Raw genomic sequence first — 16,851 nt, 5'->3', positions numbered from 1 at the left:
ACTGTAAATGACAGACTTACATAAAAGGTACTTTACATATTCTAATCAATGCTGGTACTTAGGAAATAATTCAGTTTCTAAAATTATATATTTCAGGTGTTGAATGGAAATTACTATTTACAACCAAATTTATGTCAAATGAAGACTTTATAGCTAAAGCATTTTTTGTAGAATAAATTATCTTACTTAATGGCTGTTGAGTACAATCTTCCTCTATGTGGTTTCAGGATGTTTCTGTTGTGCAGTATTTTTTTCCTTTATAAAAAAATACAGTTACCTCTTGATTATCTCTGAAATAACAATTGTTTCCTTCAGGTGAATATACCCTACTTTGTGCAGTTAGTTATATATGCCTACAGATTTGTGGACTTTACTAAATTACTGAAAATACCTTAGTTAAAGAGCTATTCTAAGATATTGCTAATCTTTTAGTGTGAATAGAACATGAAATTTTGGTTTCTGTTGTATAAATTGAGATTTTAATATGATTACAGTTTTATTAAATAGAACCCTGTGTGTATTAAATTAGAACCAAATTTCAGAGAGCATGTGAAAGGGCTGAGGTGTTGTTTGCCACCCTCTTGTTGTTTGTTGGACTATGTGAAGTTCTTTTACTTTTGCTCTATTTTTTATAGGTGTCTTTTTTTTTTAATTTTGTAGAAATTGTTTGAACGTTAGATTTAAGGGATATGTGTATGTGATCATATTGTTTTCTAATTTTGACAGACAGTGGTTTTAAATTTGTAATTGGAGTCAGAGTTAAAAATGAACACACTTAGGTTAAACATTACTAATAGTGACCTCTGCAGCCCGCGCACTGCAGGTGTAGATACAATAAGAAGCGCTCTTACTGAGCATGGAAGCTGAATTAGTGAAGTACGTGTCTCGGCAGTGCTCCTCTCCCATTTGTACTTCCCATTACAATTTTTCCCTTTTGTTTTGCTTAACATAAATAGTTTTGGGGCTGGAGCAATGTCTCAGAGGTTAAGAACACTGGCTTTTCTTCCAAAGGTCCTGAGTACAATTCCTAGCAACCACATGGTGACTCATAACCATCTATGTGGCTCATAACCATCTATAATGAGATCTGGTGCTCTCTTCTGGTATACAGGCATACATGTAGACAAAATGCTGCATAATAAAGAGATAAATAAATCTTAAAAACAAAGCAAAAGCAGAAATAGTTTCATGTTACCCTAAAGAGCAGCGTAGGAAAATATCAGTGCTTTTTTTGTAAACCTTTACTGGTCACTGAGCCTCAGTTACCTTGCCCAGATGCTTCTTCGTTGGTGAGGTCCTCTGTGAGGTTTCATTGAGAGGAAGGAATGTATGTGTTTGAAGTGTTCCTAGAAACACAGATTTCTTTATTTTAATGCAGATAAAATCATATTGTCACATACTGCTTTGTGTGGTGTTTTATTTGCTGTTTATGCCTTAGAGATTTGCAGATTTTTGTCTTCAAGGAGGTATGTTTTAATTTCATAAAGTGAGAAAAATAGATATTTTTCAATATTAAAATAGGTTTTGAAAATTGATTTTTCTTCCCTCCATTAGAGCTTAAAAGGTCATAGCTTTTTTTCTCTCCCTCTTTCAAAACTGTTTAACATTTAACATTTTAAGTTTGATCCTGTACATCTTTTGCTTTAGGAAAGACAACGCGTGGAAACTGTTGAATTAGAGGCCAAAGAACTTCTCAAAAGATTATTTCCAATGGTGTCTGTTCCTTCTAATTTGGTAAGGTGAATCTCCTTTTTAAACATCTAGCATGATGTAGGGAGTTGTGGTAGCAGCATTTGATTTCTGAATTTGGTATCCCTGTGACTAATGAACTTCTGAGCATTCTGACAGTGACTTAGTTCACAGCTTACCTGTCTGAATCTGAGACTTCTGTTTGTTGTCCATCCAACCGAATGGCTCATAAATGTATTTGTAAAATAGGTTTTTTTTTTTTTCGTTTTCCTGAGTGGACAATAAAACCAATAATAGTTAATTTAAGAGATTACTTCCTAATTTTAACAATGGTCCTTTAATGTTATAGTGTTTTTAGAACATGATTTTCATCTATTCTTGATAAAAATCAGCTGGCTTGAGGTTGAACATGGTTCAAGTAGGGTAGAAAAGTGCCTGGTTCAGATCATCAGCAAGTATTTGAGGGCAGAGAAGACCAGGGAATGGGCCTGAATTTCTTAAAATGGCGAGATAGACCTTTGGGAGGGGGTCGTTGTTTGTTTGTTTGTTGAGACTGGGTCCTGGAGTAGCTTTGTAGATCAGGCTGGCCTTGAACTGACAAGAGTTCTGCCTGCTTCTGCCTCCCGAGTGCTAGGATTAAAGGTGGGAGCCACCATGCCCAACTGACCTTAAATTTTTAATAAAATAATGTGTATATAGACTCAAAAGTAGGCAATGGAATAATAATGATCATAGGACCCGCTTCATGAATTACCATCATGTTTTTGTTAATACATGACAGCAGTTCTTAACCTTCTTAATGCTGGGACTCTTCAATACAGTTCATGTTGTGGCGACCCCAAATCATAAAATTATTTTTATTGCTCCTTCATAACAGTAATTTTGCTGTTGTTATGAATTGTAATGTAATTAGTTTCTTTGTAGATAGAGGTTTGCCAAAGGGGTTGTGAATTACAGGTTGAGAACCCTAGTGTCAGATCATCCTGAAGAAACTCAGGCATTGGAGCATTTTATCTGCAAATATTTCAACACAAGAGATTAAGGTATAATTGTTTTATTTCAAAAAATACACCTTTAATTAGACAACTTTAGTCATTCCCCTAATTTTCATGTATAGTCCTCATGCCAGCTAAAAAGTAACAAAGTAGTTTATTTTATAATCAGAACCAAAATAAGATCAACATGTAATTGGTGTTTAGTCTGCTGACACCCTGCAAGTGTGCTGCATCCTGCCTTTAGTGTTTTTATTTGTTTGTTTTTTAGAAACTGGGTTTATGTTCAATTTGTGAAAGTTATATTTGCCTTTGAGATCCTAAGGATGACAATGTATGTAGGTTTCTTTTATAATTATCTGATTTAATGCTTTGAAATGCTTGGTTTGTTGTATTTGGACATTAATATTTACTATTGATACATCTTTTAGTAAAGCTGCGGTTAATCCTAAACAGCTGTTTAACCAAATCACCACACAGAGACTAGGATTTATTTAGTTAACCTAGAACACAATGCTGGGCAATAGCTCCTCCATCCTAAACCTCCAAGCCTGCATAGTTTCTACCATTAAGATTCACCCATTATTCTTGCTTTTAGTGATATCTCAGGTCCAGGTCATTTCTCCGTGTCGTTCCAAGCCCTCTCCTCCAGCTTCTCGTCTCCCAGCTTCTGCGCCTCTCCTCCCTCCTACTTCTTCCTCTCTTCCTGCTTCCTCTCTTCCTGCTTCCTCTCTTCCTGCTTCCTGCTTCCTCTCCTCTCCTCTCCTCTCCTCTCCTCTCCTCTCCTCTCCTCTCCTCTCCTCTCCTACTCCTACTCCTACTCCTACTCCTACTCCTTACTCTCCTCCTGCTTTCTTCCTCACCTCCCACTCTGAACCAGGATGTCCCACCCTATCCTCTCCATTGTTCACCATTGTGGCTGGTTGTTTTAATTGACAAATTAGACAACAAATGGTGGCATGTTTACACAAACTTGGGACATGTGATGCTTAGAATAAGTATCACAATGTAGTGTCCGAATTGAAACCAGATAGTTGGGGAGAGAAATCAGCATTTGAATGAACAAGAGTAAGGTGTATACATTCCAAAAGAACATTGTACCAACATTGGTTATTTCTTTTAAAAGCAGACTTTTTTGGAAATCAGTGTTTTTGACCTTTTTCCCTTACAGACTTACAGTGAATGGTTACGTGGCTTTGAAAAGAAGGCAAAAGCATGTGTAGCTGGAACTTCGGACGCAGAGGCAGTCAAGGTTAGTTGAGGAAATGAACTGTGTATTTAAATAAACTGCGCAGCAGAGCAAACCTGACCTGTTCTCAGGAACATTGGTGTGATGGAAGGGTGTATAATTAGTTGGGTAGTGGAAAGAATATGGTGCCTTCATTTCTGAAACCAAAGTTTATTTACTCTTGTCTCCTTTTAGCTTATATTTTCAAAGGAAACCCAACTGAGATAGGTAGTCAGTCTCACTGTTTCTGAAGCACCCCCAGATACCCTCAGCAGCATTCAGAAACTTGCCTCCCCCTTTTCTGCCACCAAGAGTTTGCAGATCCATGATTTTTTGAATCTAGGTGGTACAGATAAAACCTTCATTGTGTGTGGCATAAGCACTGTAACGCTTACTTACGGGTTTACTTAGTTGTTGCCATATTCTTGTAGTAAATGTGGGTTCATTTCTTAGTGAGGACTAAGACGATGTCACCCAAAAGTCAACTGTGCTGCTGCTGAGGAAGGCTGAAATGAAATACTCTGCTATAAATCATTCTTATCCATTTATTGTGTCATTAGATAGTGAATCTAGTACAACTACAGTCTTCTTATTTGTCATTTTTATTTCATTCTTTGCAGGTTTTGGAACATAGGTTAAAAGAAGCTGATGAAATGCACACACTGCTACAGCTAGAGTGTGAAAAATACAAATCCGTCCTTGCAGAAACAGTAGGCTATGACTTGAGTTTACATTTTGATTTTTTTTTTTTTAAATTATTGACTTATTTCTTCCTGGCCTATGTGATTAGACATTAGAATAACTGAAAATCATGATTTTTTCAGAACAATTCTGCCTTTGTTCACAGGAAGGGATTTTACAGAAGTTGCAGCGAAGTGTGGAACAAGAAGAAAGTAAATGGAAAATTAAAGCTGATGAATCTCGAAGGACTATTAAACAGGTATTTAAGAAAGAGCTTAGGACAGCAGTATTGAACATCTGGCTCCCCACCAGTGTCACCTGGGAACCGTGACACATTCTAGGCCACCTGTGTTCTATACGTGTGCGGAGGGGCAGCGGATCTTATAAAGGAGCCCTGGGGTGATTCTGAATTTGACCAATTTGAAAATCACTCATCAGAGTGACTGAAGCATGTTGTAGCAGACAAGAGTGCTTGAAAGTAATAGCACTACATATTATAACAGCCCAATAAACCCAGATTTAAAACGATCTACACATATCATATTGTATTCAAGAAAAATTTAAGTCATTCTGTTCATGTGACTCAAGTGTTACTGGGAAGTCTTTATTTTCCTGCCATTTTCACAGATGTAGTGAAGAAACACATGGTTTTGTTTTGTGTATGTGTGTGTGTTAGTTTGTACAGGCAGGCTGTAGGTTTCTGGTCGTGTTCTGTGTTAATACCTTTGGAGATTAAATATAATGATTCCTATCGTTACCAAAAATTAAGTGGCTCTAGTTGTCTCTTAATATAAGATCAGTACAGATGGGTAAGTTCTGAGCAGTGTTGAAATGAAGTTGTTGTGAGAAACTTATTTTTAAGAGCTTTAATTGACAATTCAGTATGGGGTGTATTTTGAAACCTCTAAGTGGGGTTGGTGAAAGGCACCTGCTAAAACCTGATAGCCTAATTCCGTTCTCAGGGCCCACATGGTGGAAGGAGAGAACTGACTTCTACAGTTGTCCTCTGACCTCAGAAGCACTGTGGCTTGTATTTGCCTCCAAAAAAATAACCAAAAATATAAAAAGCAAAAAAACTAAAATGCTCTAAGCTATAATATCTAACCTGTAGCCCAAAATAGAGGGGAATATGGCCCAAACATTTGTAGATCAGAAGATAAGTGCCCGTTTGAGTGTATCACTCTTAGCTCACGTTTCCAGGGGAGCAGCCTGGGTCCTTGGTGGTCCTCTCTTACGTTGTCTCACATTTCAGATGCAGTCCTCCTTCACGTCCTCAGAGCAAGAGATAGCGCGATTAAGAAGAGAAAACAAAGAGATGGAGAATGTATGTTATTCCATAGTGTTTTAAGGTTACATTTATGTCTAATGATATAATTATGTTTTTATTATTTTGGGTAATTTTAGTTGATACAGTTTTAAATTCATAAGTACCTTAAGTTTCCATTATGGGAAAAACCACCACAAAAGGAAAATTTAAATGTATTAACTTCCCTTTGTTGTGTTGACAGCTAAGAAGAGAACGAGAACACTTGGAAATGGAGCTCGAGAAGGCAGAGATTGAACGGTCGACTTACGTGACGGAAGTCAGAGAGGTACTTAGAAGTTCCTCAGATTTGCTTTTCAGTTCAAATTAAGTTAAGACAGAGTGTTAAAGTATTTCCGTTTAAGTTATTTGTAGAAGAGCTTCGGAGTAGCTACAAAGTATGGGTTATCATGGAGATCAATCTTAAACTGTAAACTTCATTGCAGCTGAAAGATCTGTTGACTGAATTGCAGAAAAAACTTGATGATTCATATTCTGAAGCAGTAAGACAGAATGAAGAGCTTAATTTGGTAAGAAGCTTGCCCTCCACCGAGTGTCAAGTAGGCTCCGAAGACACGTGTGCTGGTGTGCAGACTACACCAGACATCCTTTCTTGGCTAACCGCCCTTAGCTTGGCACTTTCCTTAGGTTAGAGGTAATCTCCCTCTTCTGGTGTCTCCGAAGATAGTTCTTCTTTTCTTAGCTCCTAATGGCATGTGTGGCTTCCAACTCTATTTCAATGTTTCCTGTCTTTTGTGCAGCCTAATTTCTTGGCAGTGTTACTTTTTGGTCAATAAGGAAACAAAAGATGGGAGGATTTTTTAAAGATTATCTTTTCAAACTATCTTGGTTAACTAGGCTCCCTAATTTTGTAACCTGGAGGAAGCTTGTTGAAACTTACAGATGTATGCTATTCATTCCAGGAATAACCCAACCAAAACTTCTAACTGGTCTTTCTAAAATTAAATTTCAGAACTTTTAAATGCAATTTTCTTTCTGTTTGTTCTTTTGAGACAGGGTCTCTTATGTAGGCTGATCTCAAACCCACAGTGATTCTTCTGTCTCAGTCTTTTAGCTGGGGTGATATGAGCCAGTATTCACCATCAGTATATTATCTAACACACAGTAACCTACAATGACTGACTGACTGAATCCACTCTCTCTTCTTCTCTTTCTGGTTTCCTTCCTTGTGGTTCTAGGAATTAAAACTAAGATCTTATGCATAATAGGCAATCATTTTGTTTCTGAATTATGTCCTCAGCTCTTCCTTTTACTTTGACTTTTGATATAAGGTCTTGATAAATTACCTGAGTTAGCTTTGAGTTTGATAGCTCAGGCTGTCTCAGCTTCCCAGGTAGTTAAGACTGCACCATCAGGCCTAGCTTCAGCTACATTTGTTAAGACATGAAGTTTTTTGCATTCCTGTTGTAGTTTTTAGTGATTTTTATACTGATCGTTGACATGCTGACCTGTTAGATAGACATACCTATCATTTTCTGTTTTATACAATAATCATTGTATCTTCCTGTGGTTTATAACACTTTGCAACATACTAACTTTTAAGTATCTGAGCACATTATAGGAAGAACAAACTAGGTTTTTCCTTATTCCAGGTTAATCGTGCTAGTTGAGAGTTGTTTCATTTAGCACTACTGCACATGTGCAAGGCAAACTTATTTAACCCATTTATCCTCATTCCTGGACACTCTTCGTTACAGCAATTACATTTGAGATTTTTTTTTTTTTTTTACTTTAGCGTTTTAAAATATTTTAGTGTAAAAAAAACAAGTCCACCAGAGCATTTTCATATATGTATCTTTATTATTCCCTTCCCCCACTGTCCTTCCCTTACCTTTCCTTGTTCCTCTGGCTGTTCCCCCCCCCCCCCCACTTCCTGATTGGGGTGTTTGGAGACAAAGTTTGGCTATATAATCTAGGCTAGCCTTTAACTGGCAGCAATTTTCCTGCTTCATCTTGCAGCGTATTGAGATTTATGATGCCCAACAGTATGACAGTGATTTATGAGAATTGGTTTTTAGAGTTATATGAGAAGTAAATATAGAGTACTGTATGCGTGTATATGTATGTCTACATGTATACGTATATCCCAATTTTGTAAATTCTTATTTCATTTACCAAGACTTTGTTTCAATTATACCCATTTCCCATGCAGTATAAGACTAGTTTTGTACGTGTATTTACTGTATATCACAATGATCAGTTCTTTGATATACCACAGTTGTAAATATATAGTATGTTTTAGAAGTTTTGTTGTTGTTGTTTTTCTGAGATAGGATTTCTTTGTGTAGCCTTGGCTGTCCTAGAACTAGCTCTGTAGACTACAACTAGCTCTCTAGGCTGGCTTTGCACTCAAAGAGATCCACCTGCCTCCACTTCCTGAATCCTGGAATTAAAGACATTTGCTATCATTGCCCAGCCGAGAATATTCATTTGTAATTAGAGAGTTTTTTGTTTTTTTATTTTGGTGTTTAGAAGCTAACTCAGCAGTTGTATCAGAGCTGTAAATTTTGTCTGATGCCCTTCTGCTATCAGAAACATTTTTAAGTGGCAGTTTTTTTTTTTTTCCTTCTTCTTCTTTCTAGTCTTATGATTGTAATAGTTGCTTTATTTTAAAATAAAATGAATTTGCTTGGCCATACACACACCTTCGTGTTCTGTTGTCAAAAGATGGTGCTCTCTGCCAGAAAGAACTGAGCTCTGTTAAGTAAAACTAGCAATAGCTTTAGGCATTTAAATATAGTTCCCCAAATACATTGACCAAGTGAGAATTCCCCATTCCACTTTAAGTGCCAGTCTATTTATTTGTTTATGTACTTGTTATTTCTGACTGGAAGCCAAATCAGTAATTTTTTTAAACCCCCCTCCCCCCTTTTAAGACAGGGTTTCTTTGTAGCACTGGAACTCTTTCTGTAGATCACACTGGCCTTGAACTCAGAGATCCTCCAGCCTCTGCCTCCCAAGGGCTGGGATTAAAGGTGTGCACCACTACTGCCTGGAATTAACTTCATAGGCAATATGAACAGTTTCCTTTCTGTTTAATTGAAACAGTTGTGAGAAAGGTATCACACGTGGAAACTGGGGCTATAACCCGTTTTTGACAAGTTGGCTGTTGAGAATTTTATCTCGTCTTACCTTTTTTTAAAACAAAAGTTTTATTTTATGTCTATGAGTGTTTTGCGTGCATGTATATATGTGTGTTACATGTTTATCTAGCACCCACCAAGACCAGAAGGGGTCATTGGATCCCCTGGGACTGGAGTTATAAATGTCTGTGAGCTGTATGGGTGCTGGGAATTGAGCCTTTGGAATTGCACCAAGGTCCTTTGGAAGAGCAGCCAATGCAACCCCTCAACATTTCTTACTGGTACAGTTTAGGCTAGAACAACCTTACACTGCTGTTTTCAAAGTTACTTTGTTGGATTTGTAAATTGTTCACTGGCTTAAAGTAATAAACAATTGACTCTTAAAAAAGTTAGATTTACTATTTTATGTGTATGAGTATTTTGTCTGTGTCTGTCTTTGTACCATGTTCATGCCTGATTCCTGCAGAAGCCAGAGGAGGGCGTTGAATCCCCCAGAACCAGAGTTAAAGACAGATGTATGTGGGTGCTGAGCATCAAACTAAGGTCCTTTCCAAAAATAACCAGTGCTCTTAAACACTGAGCTAATAACCCTCAGTGCCCAACTGGCTCAAAGAACTCTAAGGGAGTGTTTTAAAGCTGATTGGATTTTTTTTTTTCCCCTCTTTTAATTTGGAATAGTTTTAGTAACTATGAACAGAAACTTTTAAAAGGTTCTTTCTAAGCATCTGGCTTTGGTTTGGGGTTGACAGTGTTCTACACTAAACTCTAGTCCTTCTGTTGCTTCTCTTAGGTTCAGCTCTGCAAGTGGGACCTCTGCTGCCGGCTTTTCTGTACCTCTGGTCAGCTGTTAGCTAAGCCATTGTGCATCACGGCTGTTAAGAGCTCATTCTTTTATATTCCTTCATAAGCAAATAAGTATGCAAATTAAGTTAATTATTTTGTTCCTTTATTTCTATAGTTGAAGACACAATTAAATGAAACACGCTTAAAACTTCAAAATGAACAAAGTGAGAGAAAGAAGGTAGCTGATGATTTGCATAAGGTAAGGCACTCCTTGACCTGGAGACAGTGTCCCCAGCCTATATCCTGCATGCATCTAAGCCAACACACTGTAAAATTGTTCCTGGGGCCTTAGAAGTGTAGGCTGCTGGCTGCATAATTACTTACTGTGGGGAGGAAAAAAAAAAAAAAAACAACAAAACTTTGACATGTTTCCCCATTTGTCAGGGTTTTTACTTTTTTATTCATTTTTGAAAAATTCTTTGAAATAATTATTTGATCTGTGTAGGGGTTTTGTTAACATGTATGTCTGTGTAACACATGGTTATTTAGTACTTCTGGACAGGCTCTGGATCATGTGACTGGAGCTACAGGTAATTGTAAGCTACATGTGGGTGCTAAAAGTTGACCTTGGTTCCTCTGGGCCTGTTCGTTCTCTGGCTTACCTGCTGAGCCGCCTCTCCAGCCCGCTAAAGTTTTAAAATAAGGCTTGCCATTGTTACTTAGAAAGAACATTTCTGTTTGTTTATAGAATGAAATAAATGAAAAAAAATGTATAAACATCTGTAGTTTTAAGATTTTTTTCTTTTGTTAAGTTTTTTATACCAGTATATGTTTCTTCTCCTTCTCTCCCTTCCCATTCCTGTTCTTTCTTCTGAGACAAGGTCTCACTGTGTAGCCCAGGCTGATCTTGAACTCAGTGACTTCGCTTCCTTATTGCGGTGTGTGCCACCATGTTGAGCACAATTTTTTTTAATTCTCTTATTCAAATTGATGGTTTTTTTAGGACTGTATTTTTTATTCTTTTCATTTGGTTAACAGGTTATTCATAGGTCTGATGTGTGATGATCTTAGTAGTTCTTATATGCTTCAAAACAAAGATGTCTTAGAAATTACATGTGTCACTGTCTTTAGAATTGCAGAATCAAGTATTTGTGAAGCTTCAATTTTGATACATGTATCAATTAGGTACATTTAAATATTAATACTCTAACATCTTTTTAAAAGTTTCTTATTTAAATATCATGCCACCTTTAAAAATAAGAAAAGTAATTTTATAGTGCACACTTAGAGCTTATGATTGTTACTAATACAAAAGACTTAAGATTTGAGAAGTACTTGATAATTTTCAGATTATATATTTGAATTTAGAAAGTTAGCGTTAGAGTCCAAACTCTTCTTGTTTTGAGACAGGGTCTCACTATGTAGCATTAGTTGGCCTAAAACTCTCTATGTAGACCAGCTGACCTTAAAGATATTGAAGCTGATACCTGAGCCGGGATTAAAGGTCTTCACCAACATGCCCAGTGAGAGTACAGATACACGGCTGAGATGTGTATTAATTTAATTTGGTAGGTTATTTTAAGTTTTTGACCTGTGAATCAAAATATAAAAGATGTAATTTTAGCCTGGCAGTGAAGTTTTTCAGACATTATTTTTAGGATATTAAACAGGTGTAGATAGGCCATGGTATGTGTGATGACTGAAATGGCAATGATAGGTGACAGTCATTTACTATCTATATATAATAGGAATACTCAGGTGGAATTGGAATTGGAATCTATATATAATAGGAATACTCAGTTGGAATACTCAGGTCAATGATAGGTGACAGTCATTTACTATCTATATATAATAGGAATACTCAGGTGGAATTGGAAATGCACATAAATATTTTTTGACTGAAAGAGTTAACAAAACACTTTGTAAGACATGCAGTATAAGTGTTGTAGCAAATTCAGAGACTGTTCTCTGCTGATTTTCTCTAAACATGTTTACGGAAGGGTCCATACTAGGAACCAGGAGACCCAGACTAGTTTAGGATTAGTGAGTAGTTCACATGTCATAGTCTTATGTGTGTCATTCAAAACCCCAAACTAGAATATTTAGAAACATAAAAGACCAAGTGTTGGTGGTGCATGCCTATAATCCAAGCACTTGGACAGCAGGGGCTGGAGGATCATTAATTCAGCATAAGCCTTGTCTACATAATGAGTTCTAGGCCAGTCTGAGCTACCAGGCTATTTCAGAAATACCAAAATTAATCAATTAAAAGCATTAAAACCCAGGGCTCAGTGGTTAAGAGCAGTGACTGCTTTTCAAAAGGACCTGGGTTCAAAACGCAGAACCCATACTGCAGTTTACAACTGTCTGTAACTCCAGTTCCAGATTATCCAACACTCTCACACAGACATATATGCAGGTAGAACACCAATGCACATAAAATTAAAAAAAAAAAAGAAAGAAAGAAAGAAAGAAAGAAAACAACTCAAAAACGTAAAACCTCATTCTTAGATGTGAGTGTACAAAACAGGTTGTGGGTTGGATTTGACAGACTTGTAATCCATACTAAAACTTAAATATCAGTGTGGTTATTTCTAGTTTTAATTTCCTTTACACAATTCTGGTGTTTGAACTATTGAAAGTGTGCACACATGTTCTTTCAAGTTGGTGGGAGATGCAGTAATTTTCGTTTTGGTGGCCAAAGTCTTATGTTGTACATTGAGAGGAGTTTTAATTTCATGCAGAATACATATGCAAGTTATTTCCTTTCTCTGTTTTGACATATCTGCTTTTGTTACAGGCTCAACAGTCGCTGAACTTTATCCACTCAAAAATTTCACTAAAAGCTGCTGGAGACACTGCTGTTATTGAGAACAGTGATGTTTCCCCAGAAACGGTGAGTATTTCCTTTAACCCCAAATTTCTGGGCTAAATTGTCTTGTAAACTCTTTGAAGAACAAGCATGTGCAAGACCTTTCTTTGGCTCCAAATTGTGCTTCCATGTTTGGGGAAAGGGAGGAGACTTTGGGATTGAATCCACAGCTTTGTGCATATTATGCAAGCTCTCTCTCACTTAGCTAACCCAGCTCCATGTATAGTATTCTTAACTGAAGGTTATCTTCTCACCACAATATCTTCTGCATTCTTGTTATTGGTCGTTTTCACTCTAGCTTTGTGAGACCTGACCTTAACTCTGGTGTTTATGGAGAGGTATTGTGCTGTCATGCTTTGGAGGTAGATTTGGATGTTTGACTCTGTGCCCTGCTGCTTACTAACTTCATGTGTGGCCGTCACTGCTTCTGTAAAGGATGCTGGTTATGTCGCCTGTCTTGTAGGGTTAATGGAAGGACCAACTGAATACTGTGGAGAACACGTTGGTAGAGGATAGCTCTGGCACCTAGTAAGCCCCCGGGAATGGCAACTGTGGTTGGGGCTTTGGAGGCATGCTGCTCTCCTTTGCTGGACAAGAATTTTCTTAAATAACATACTTGTTTTGTTTTCTGAAAGGAAAAATACGTTATTTTCAATATCTACAGACTAGGTTTTTTCCTTTGTGACCAGCATTTTATGCAATATAGTTTCCTTTGGTGCCAGCTAGTTTTTGCCACTAATCAGCAATCATTTTTGTATGCAGTTTTTACTGCTGCTAATTTTTGTTCTATAAATGTTCAGATCATTTTCCCTTTTTGGTTGCACATTCTTGTCTTTGTGTTTGGAGGCTTTTGAAGTTATTATCCCTTCCACCTTCTTTTCAGGAGTCTCCTGAGAAAGAGACGATGTCTGTAAGTCTCAATCAGACTGTGACACAGTTACAGCAGTTGCTTCAGGAAGTAAATCAACAACTCACAAAGGAGAAGTAATCCCAGGTGTGGGCCACGGCTACTAAGTATCGCTGTTTCTGTATAGATAATGGAATGGGGGAGAAGTACAGATAAATGTATTCACCAGAAGATAATTTTCATTTTACTGAAGAAAATACTACCTTTTTGTCCCTCTCATGGTTTCCAGGTGGCAGCTTTGACCTTTGTCCGTTTTGTTCCGCTCTTGGACATATTTTGAGGTCTCTGGTGTAGAGGAAAAGAACTGTAGTGTGGTTACTGCAGCGCAGCTTGGTTGTGACTTGGCTACCTGGGCTGGTCTGTTGTAGCGATGCCCACAGTTGCCGGTTAGTCAATCCTGATCCTAGTTCAGGACAAGTGTCTGTGTGACATTTTTCTTCTCTTTTATGACTTGTTGCTTTTAGCTTTATCAGTGCTGGACTAAAAATGAAGTCGTCATAAGTTCGTAATATGAAAAGAACATAAAATATTTATTGTAGAACTAAAGATGGGTATAATGGAGTTTCATAATTTCTGTGGATTAGAAACTGGCTTGGGGTTTTTGTTTTTATTTCTTTTCTTTTTTTTAAGGTGATTGACTCAGGCACTGCTGAGGCTTGGCCTCCACTGTGTTGGAATGACAGTGGCACCACCATACTAAGTTGGTGTTTTGTTTGAGTTTGCTTTTGTAGATTATCTAAGAAACTAACTTTCTTCTGCTTGAACCGAAAGATTGGTTTAAGAGAAATAATAAATCATTAGATCATGTTATGAGCACTTGTTGCTTATATGACTGCAGAAAGATCAAGTTTAACACATTTAAAGATGCCTTGTATTCCTGCTGGGGAATGGAGGCTTTATTATCTAGCTTTTGCTTTCTATAAATGACTTAAATAATACTGCCTAGGTAGGGTAGAGAGAACATTTCAAATATTCTTCTTCTGAGGCTCTTTGCTCCCAAATAATCATGATACACTGTAGTCACAGAGGGGCAACTCAGACTGTTGCCCTTTATATTTAGGATAGCCTACCTGAGCTCATGCTCTTTTTTTTTTAATTTATTTAATTTTATTTTATGTGCAATAGTGTGAAGGTGTCAGATCCCTTGGAATTGGCAGTACAAGACAGCTGTGAGCTGTATGTGGGTGCTGAGAATTGAACCCGGGTCCTTTGGAAGAACAGCCAGTGCTCTTAACCACTGAGCCATGCTAACGTCCTGTCAGAGCACTGAACACAGTAACCCATCTTGGTCTTTAGAGTTACACCAGAAGGTCTCATGTCAGACTTCATCTTTGTGAGTTCAATTTCCCATTCTCCTGAAGTTGTTTCTGGTACTTTTCTTTCCCAGATTGGCAGGTGACTTTGCTTTCTGTGTCACAGAGAAATTCTTGTGTTTCTCCTCCTCTTCCTCTGGCTTCAGCATGACTATTCCTTTGCTGTCTTGTGAACATGGTTAGATCCCATCCTTTAATCTTGTTTTTCCTTCATGTTGTCAGTCAATTTTTATTTCACTTATTAACATGTATTGCTAATAAGTCATTTTCTCATTGTGTTTTTTCTTCCTTTGCTGTAATTTCTCTACTCTAGAATAACTGCTATCTAAAACCATTTTGCAAACATCATTAATGATTTGCTGAAGCTTTTATTTGCATACAGTGGCATAGGTATTGGATAAAATATGCCAAGTCTGCCAACTTGGTGTTATAAAAAGGGCTTAATTATTAGAGAACTTTAAAAAAGTGATGAGATTGACTACTGCCTCCTGGTTTTAGACCGTGCTCATGTTTTTTGGAGATTTTGTTTGTAAGTTTCCATCTCTTCCGCACCTGCAAGACTTAATAAAAGTGACTCCTCAGGGTTGTTGTTACTTTAAAATATTTACCTACAGGCTCCTGCTGCATCCGAAGAGTCCCCTCTTCTTTGATTACCATCTCTAGAGCTGCTCTGGGTGTCACTGAAAGTGCCAGGGTGGATCTCGTGAAATATGTATGGGATACACCCCCTTGGTTGCTTTTTTTTACTTTGTTCTAAATAGATTGCTTTCTTATCTTTTACAGAGTGAAGTAATTGGGAAGTTATTCGTTAGAAGCTAACAGAAGGCATTGTATTATATTTTGCCAAATTAAAGCCTTATTTATGTTTCACCCTTTCTACTTTGTCAGACACTGAACAGTTTTGTCTTTTCTAATCCTTGTTAGACTACTGAATTAAAAAAAAATTACTTTAAAAAGCCAACTCTGTAGACATCTTCAGAGTTTAGTTTTGTAATAAAACTGTTTGAATAATTAGACCTTTACATTCCTAAAGATAAATAAACACAATCTTTTACCTTACTTTGCTCAATTAAATTGTTCAGAAGATCAAAGTGGTGTAGACAATGTGAAATTTAACATTTTAATACTGATGTTGTACACTGCTTTATTTAACATTTGGGAAGTAACTGCCTCTGACATCAACTCAAGGAAACACTTTTTTGTTGCTAATGTAATCACCAATAAAGGGACACTTATTATTCAAACTGACTCACTCTAATTCTCATTGAGTTTTAACAAGCTTCAATAGTGCTTCAGATCAGTGTCATTCAGAATCCAGTTTCTAATTGCAGCCACCAAACAAGCCAAGTCTTGTTTGCCCCTATAACTTCCTGACTAGACTTTTGTGTTTTCTATGGGTCAGGGCTGTGTAAAATACCACAGCGTGGGTGACAGTGAGGATGGTGCAGGCATTCGTGTCCTATCCACCATGGAGGAGAGTTTTGCTTTATTTTTACTATTACTATTGTTTCAAAATAACAACTGTTTAGCTTCCCTATTGAGACTGTGCTAGTATAGGTCATATGCATTCTCTTTTCTGTTGGAAGGGGTGTGCGTATCTGTATGTGTGTAGAACACTTTTCTTCAGATGGCAATAACAATTGACAAATATACCAGTGAATTTTAAAGTACCTTTTAGTATTATTGCAATTTCCTTTTTTTTAGTTTACTTTTTATCTTGTGTACATAAGTGATTGCATGTATGTATATGCACCATATGCTTATAGTGCCCATGGAGGCCAGAAGATGGTATTGGATCTCCGAGAACTGGAGTTTACAGACTTGTAAACTCCAAGCTGCCACGTGGTTGCTGGGACTCCAGTCCAAGTCTTTTGGAAGAGTAGTCAGTTAACCACTGTGGTATCTTTCCAACCTCCATTGCCATTTCTTGGACAAAGCAGTCATGTTTCTACCACAGAGGCTCTTCTTTTTTCTGTATT

At 37.3% G+C, this 16,851-nt stretch overlaps 1 protein-coding gene across 17 annotated transcripts in view; it reads left to right on the top strand.

Annotated features, from left to right (window-relative positions):
• Ktn1 (kinectin 1) overlaps positions 1 to 16,120 on the top strand; it is a 91,637-nt gene extending 75,517 nt beyond the window's left edge. For 5 of the 17 annotated variants that reach the window (XM_055606235.1, XM_055606234.1, XM_055606241.1 and 2 more), the window contains 11 exons: positions 1,648 to 1,734; positions 3,853 to 3,933; positions 4,530 to 4,619; positions 4,757 to 4,849; positions 5,843 to 5,914; positions 6,099 to 6,182; positions 6,340 to 6,423; positions 9,956 to 10,039; positions 12,581 to 12,676; positions 13,536 to 13,646; positions 15,656 to 16,120. In XM_055606235.1, coding sequence (XP_055462210.1) covers positions 1,648 to 1,734; positions 3,853 to 3,933; positions 4,530 to 4,619; positions 4,757 to 4,849; positions 5,843 to 5,914; positions 6,099 to 6,182; positions 6,340 to 6,423; positions 9,956 to 10,039; positions 12,581 to 12,676; positions 13,536 to 13,640 — 876 coding nt within the window. In that variant the 3' untranslated portion in view covers positions 13,641 to 13,646; positions 15,656 to 16,120. The remainder of the gene's footprint in view (positions 1 to 1,647; positions 1,735 to 3,852; positions 3,934 to 4,529; positions 4,620 to 4,756; positions 4,850 to 5,842; positions 5,915 to 6,098; positions 6,183 to 6,339; positions 6,424 to 9,955; positions 10,040 to 12,580; positions 12,677 to 13,535; positions 13,647 to 15,655) is intronic. The other 12 variants (XM_055606245.1, XM_055606247.1, XM_055606244.1 and 9 more) reach the window with 3 other exon arrangements.
• Positions 16,121 to 16,851: the final 731 nt, after the last annotated feature.

The sequence above is a fragment of the Psammomys obesus genome, unplaced genomic scaffold (genome assembly GCF_907164565.1).
Source record: "Psammomys obesus unplaced genomic scaffold, mPsaObe1.curated_primary_1811, whole genome shotgun sequence".
NCBI classification, from domain to species: Eukaryota; Metazoa; Chordata; class Mammalia; order Rodentia; family Muridae; genus Psammomys; species Psammomys obesus.
The sequence above is the reverse complement of the archived record's forward strand: the minus strand, read 5'-3'. Positions and strand labels throughout refer to the sequence as shown.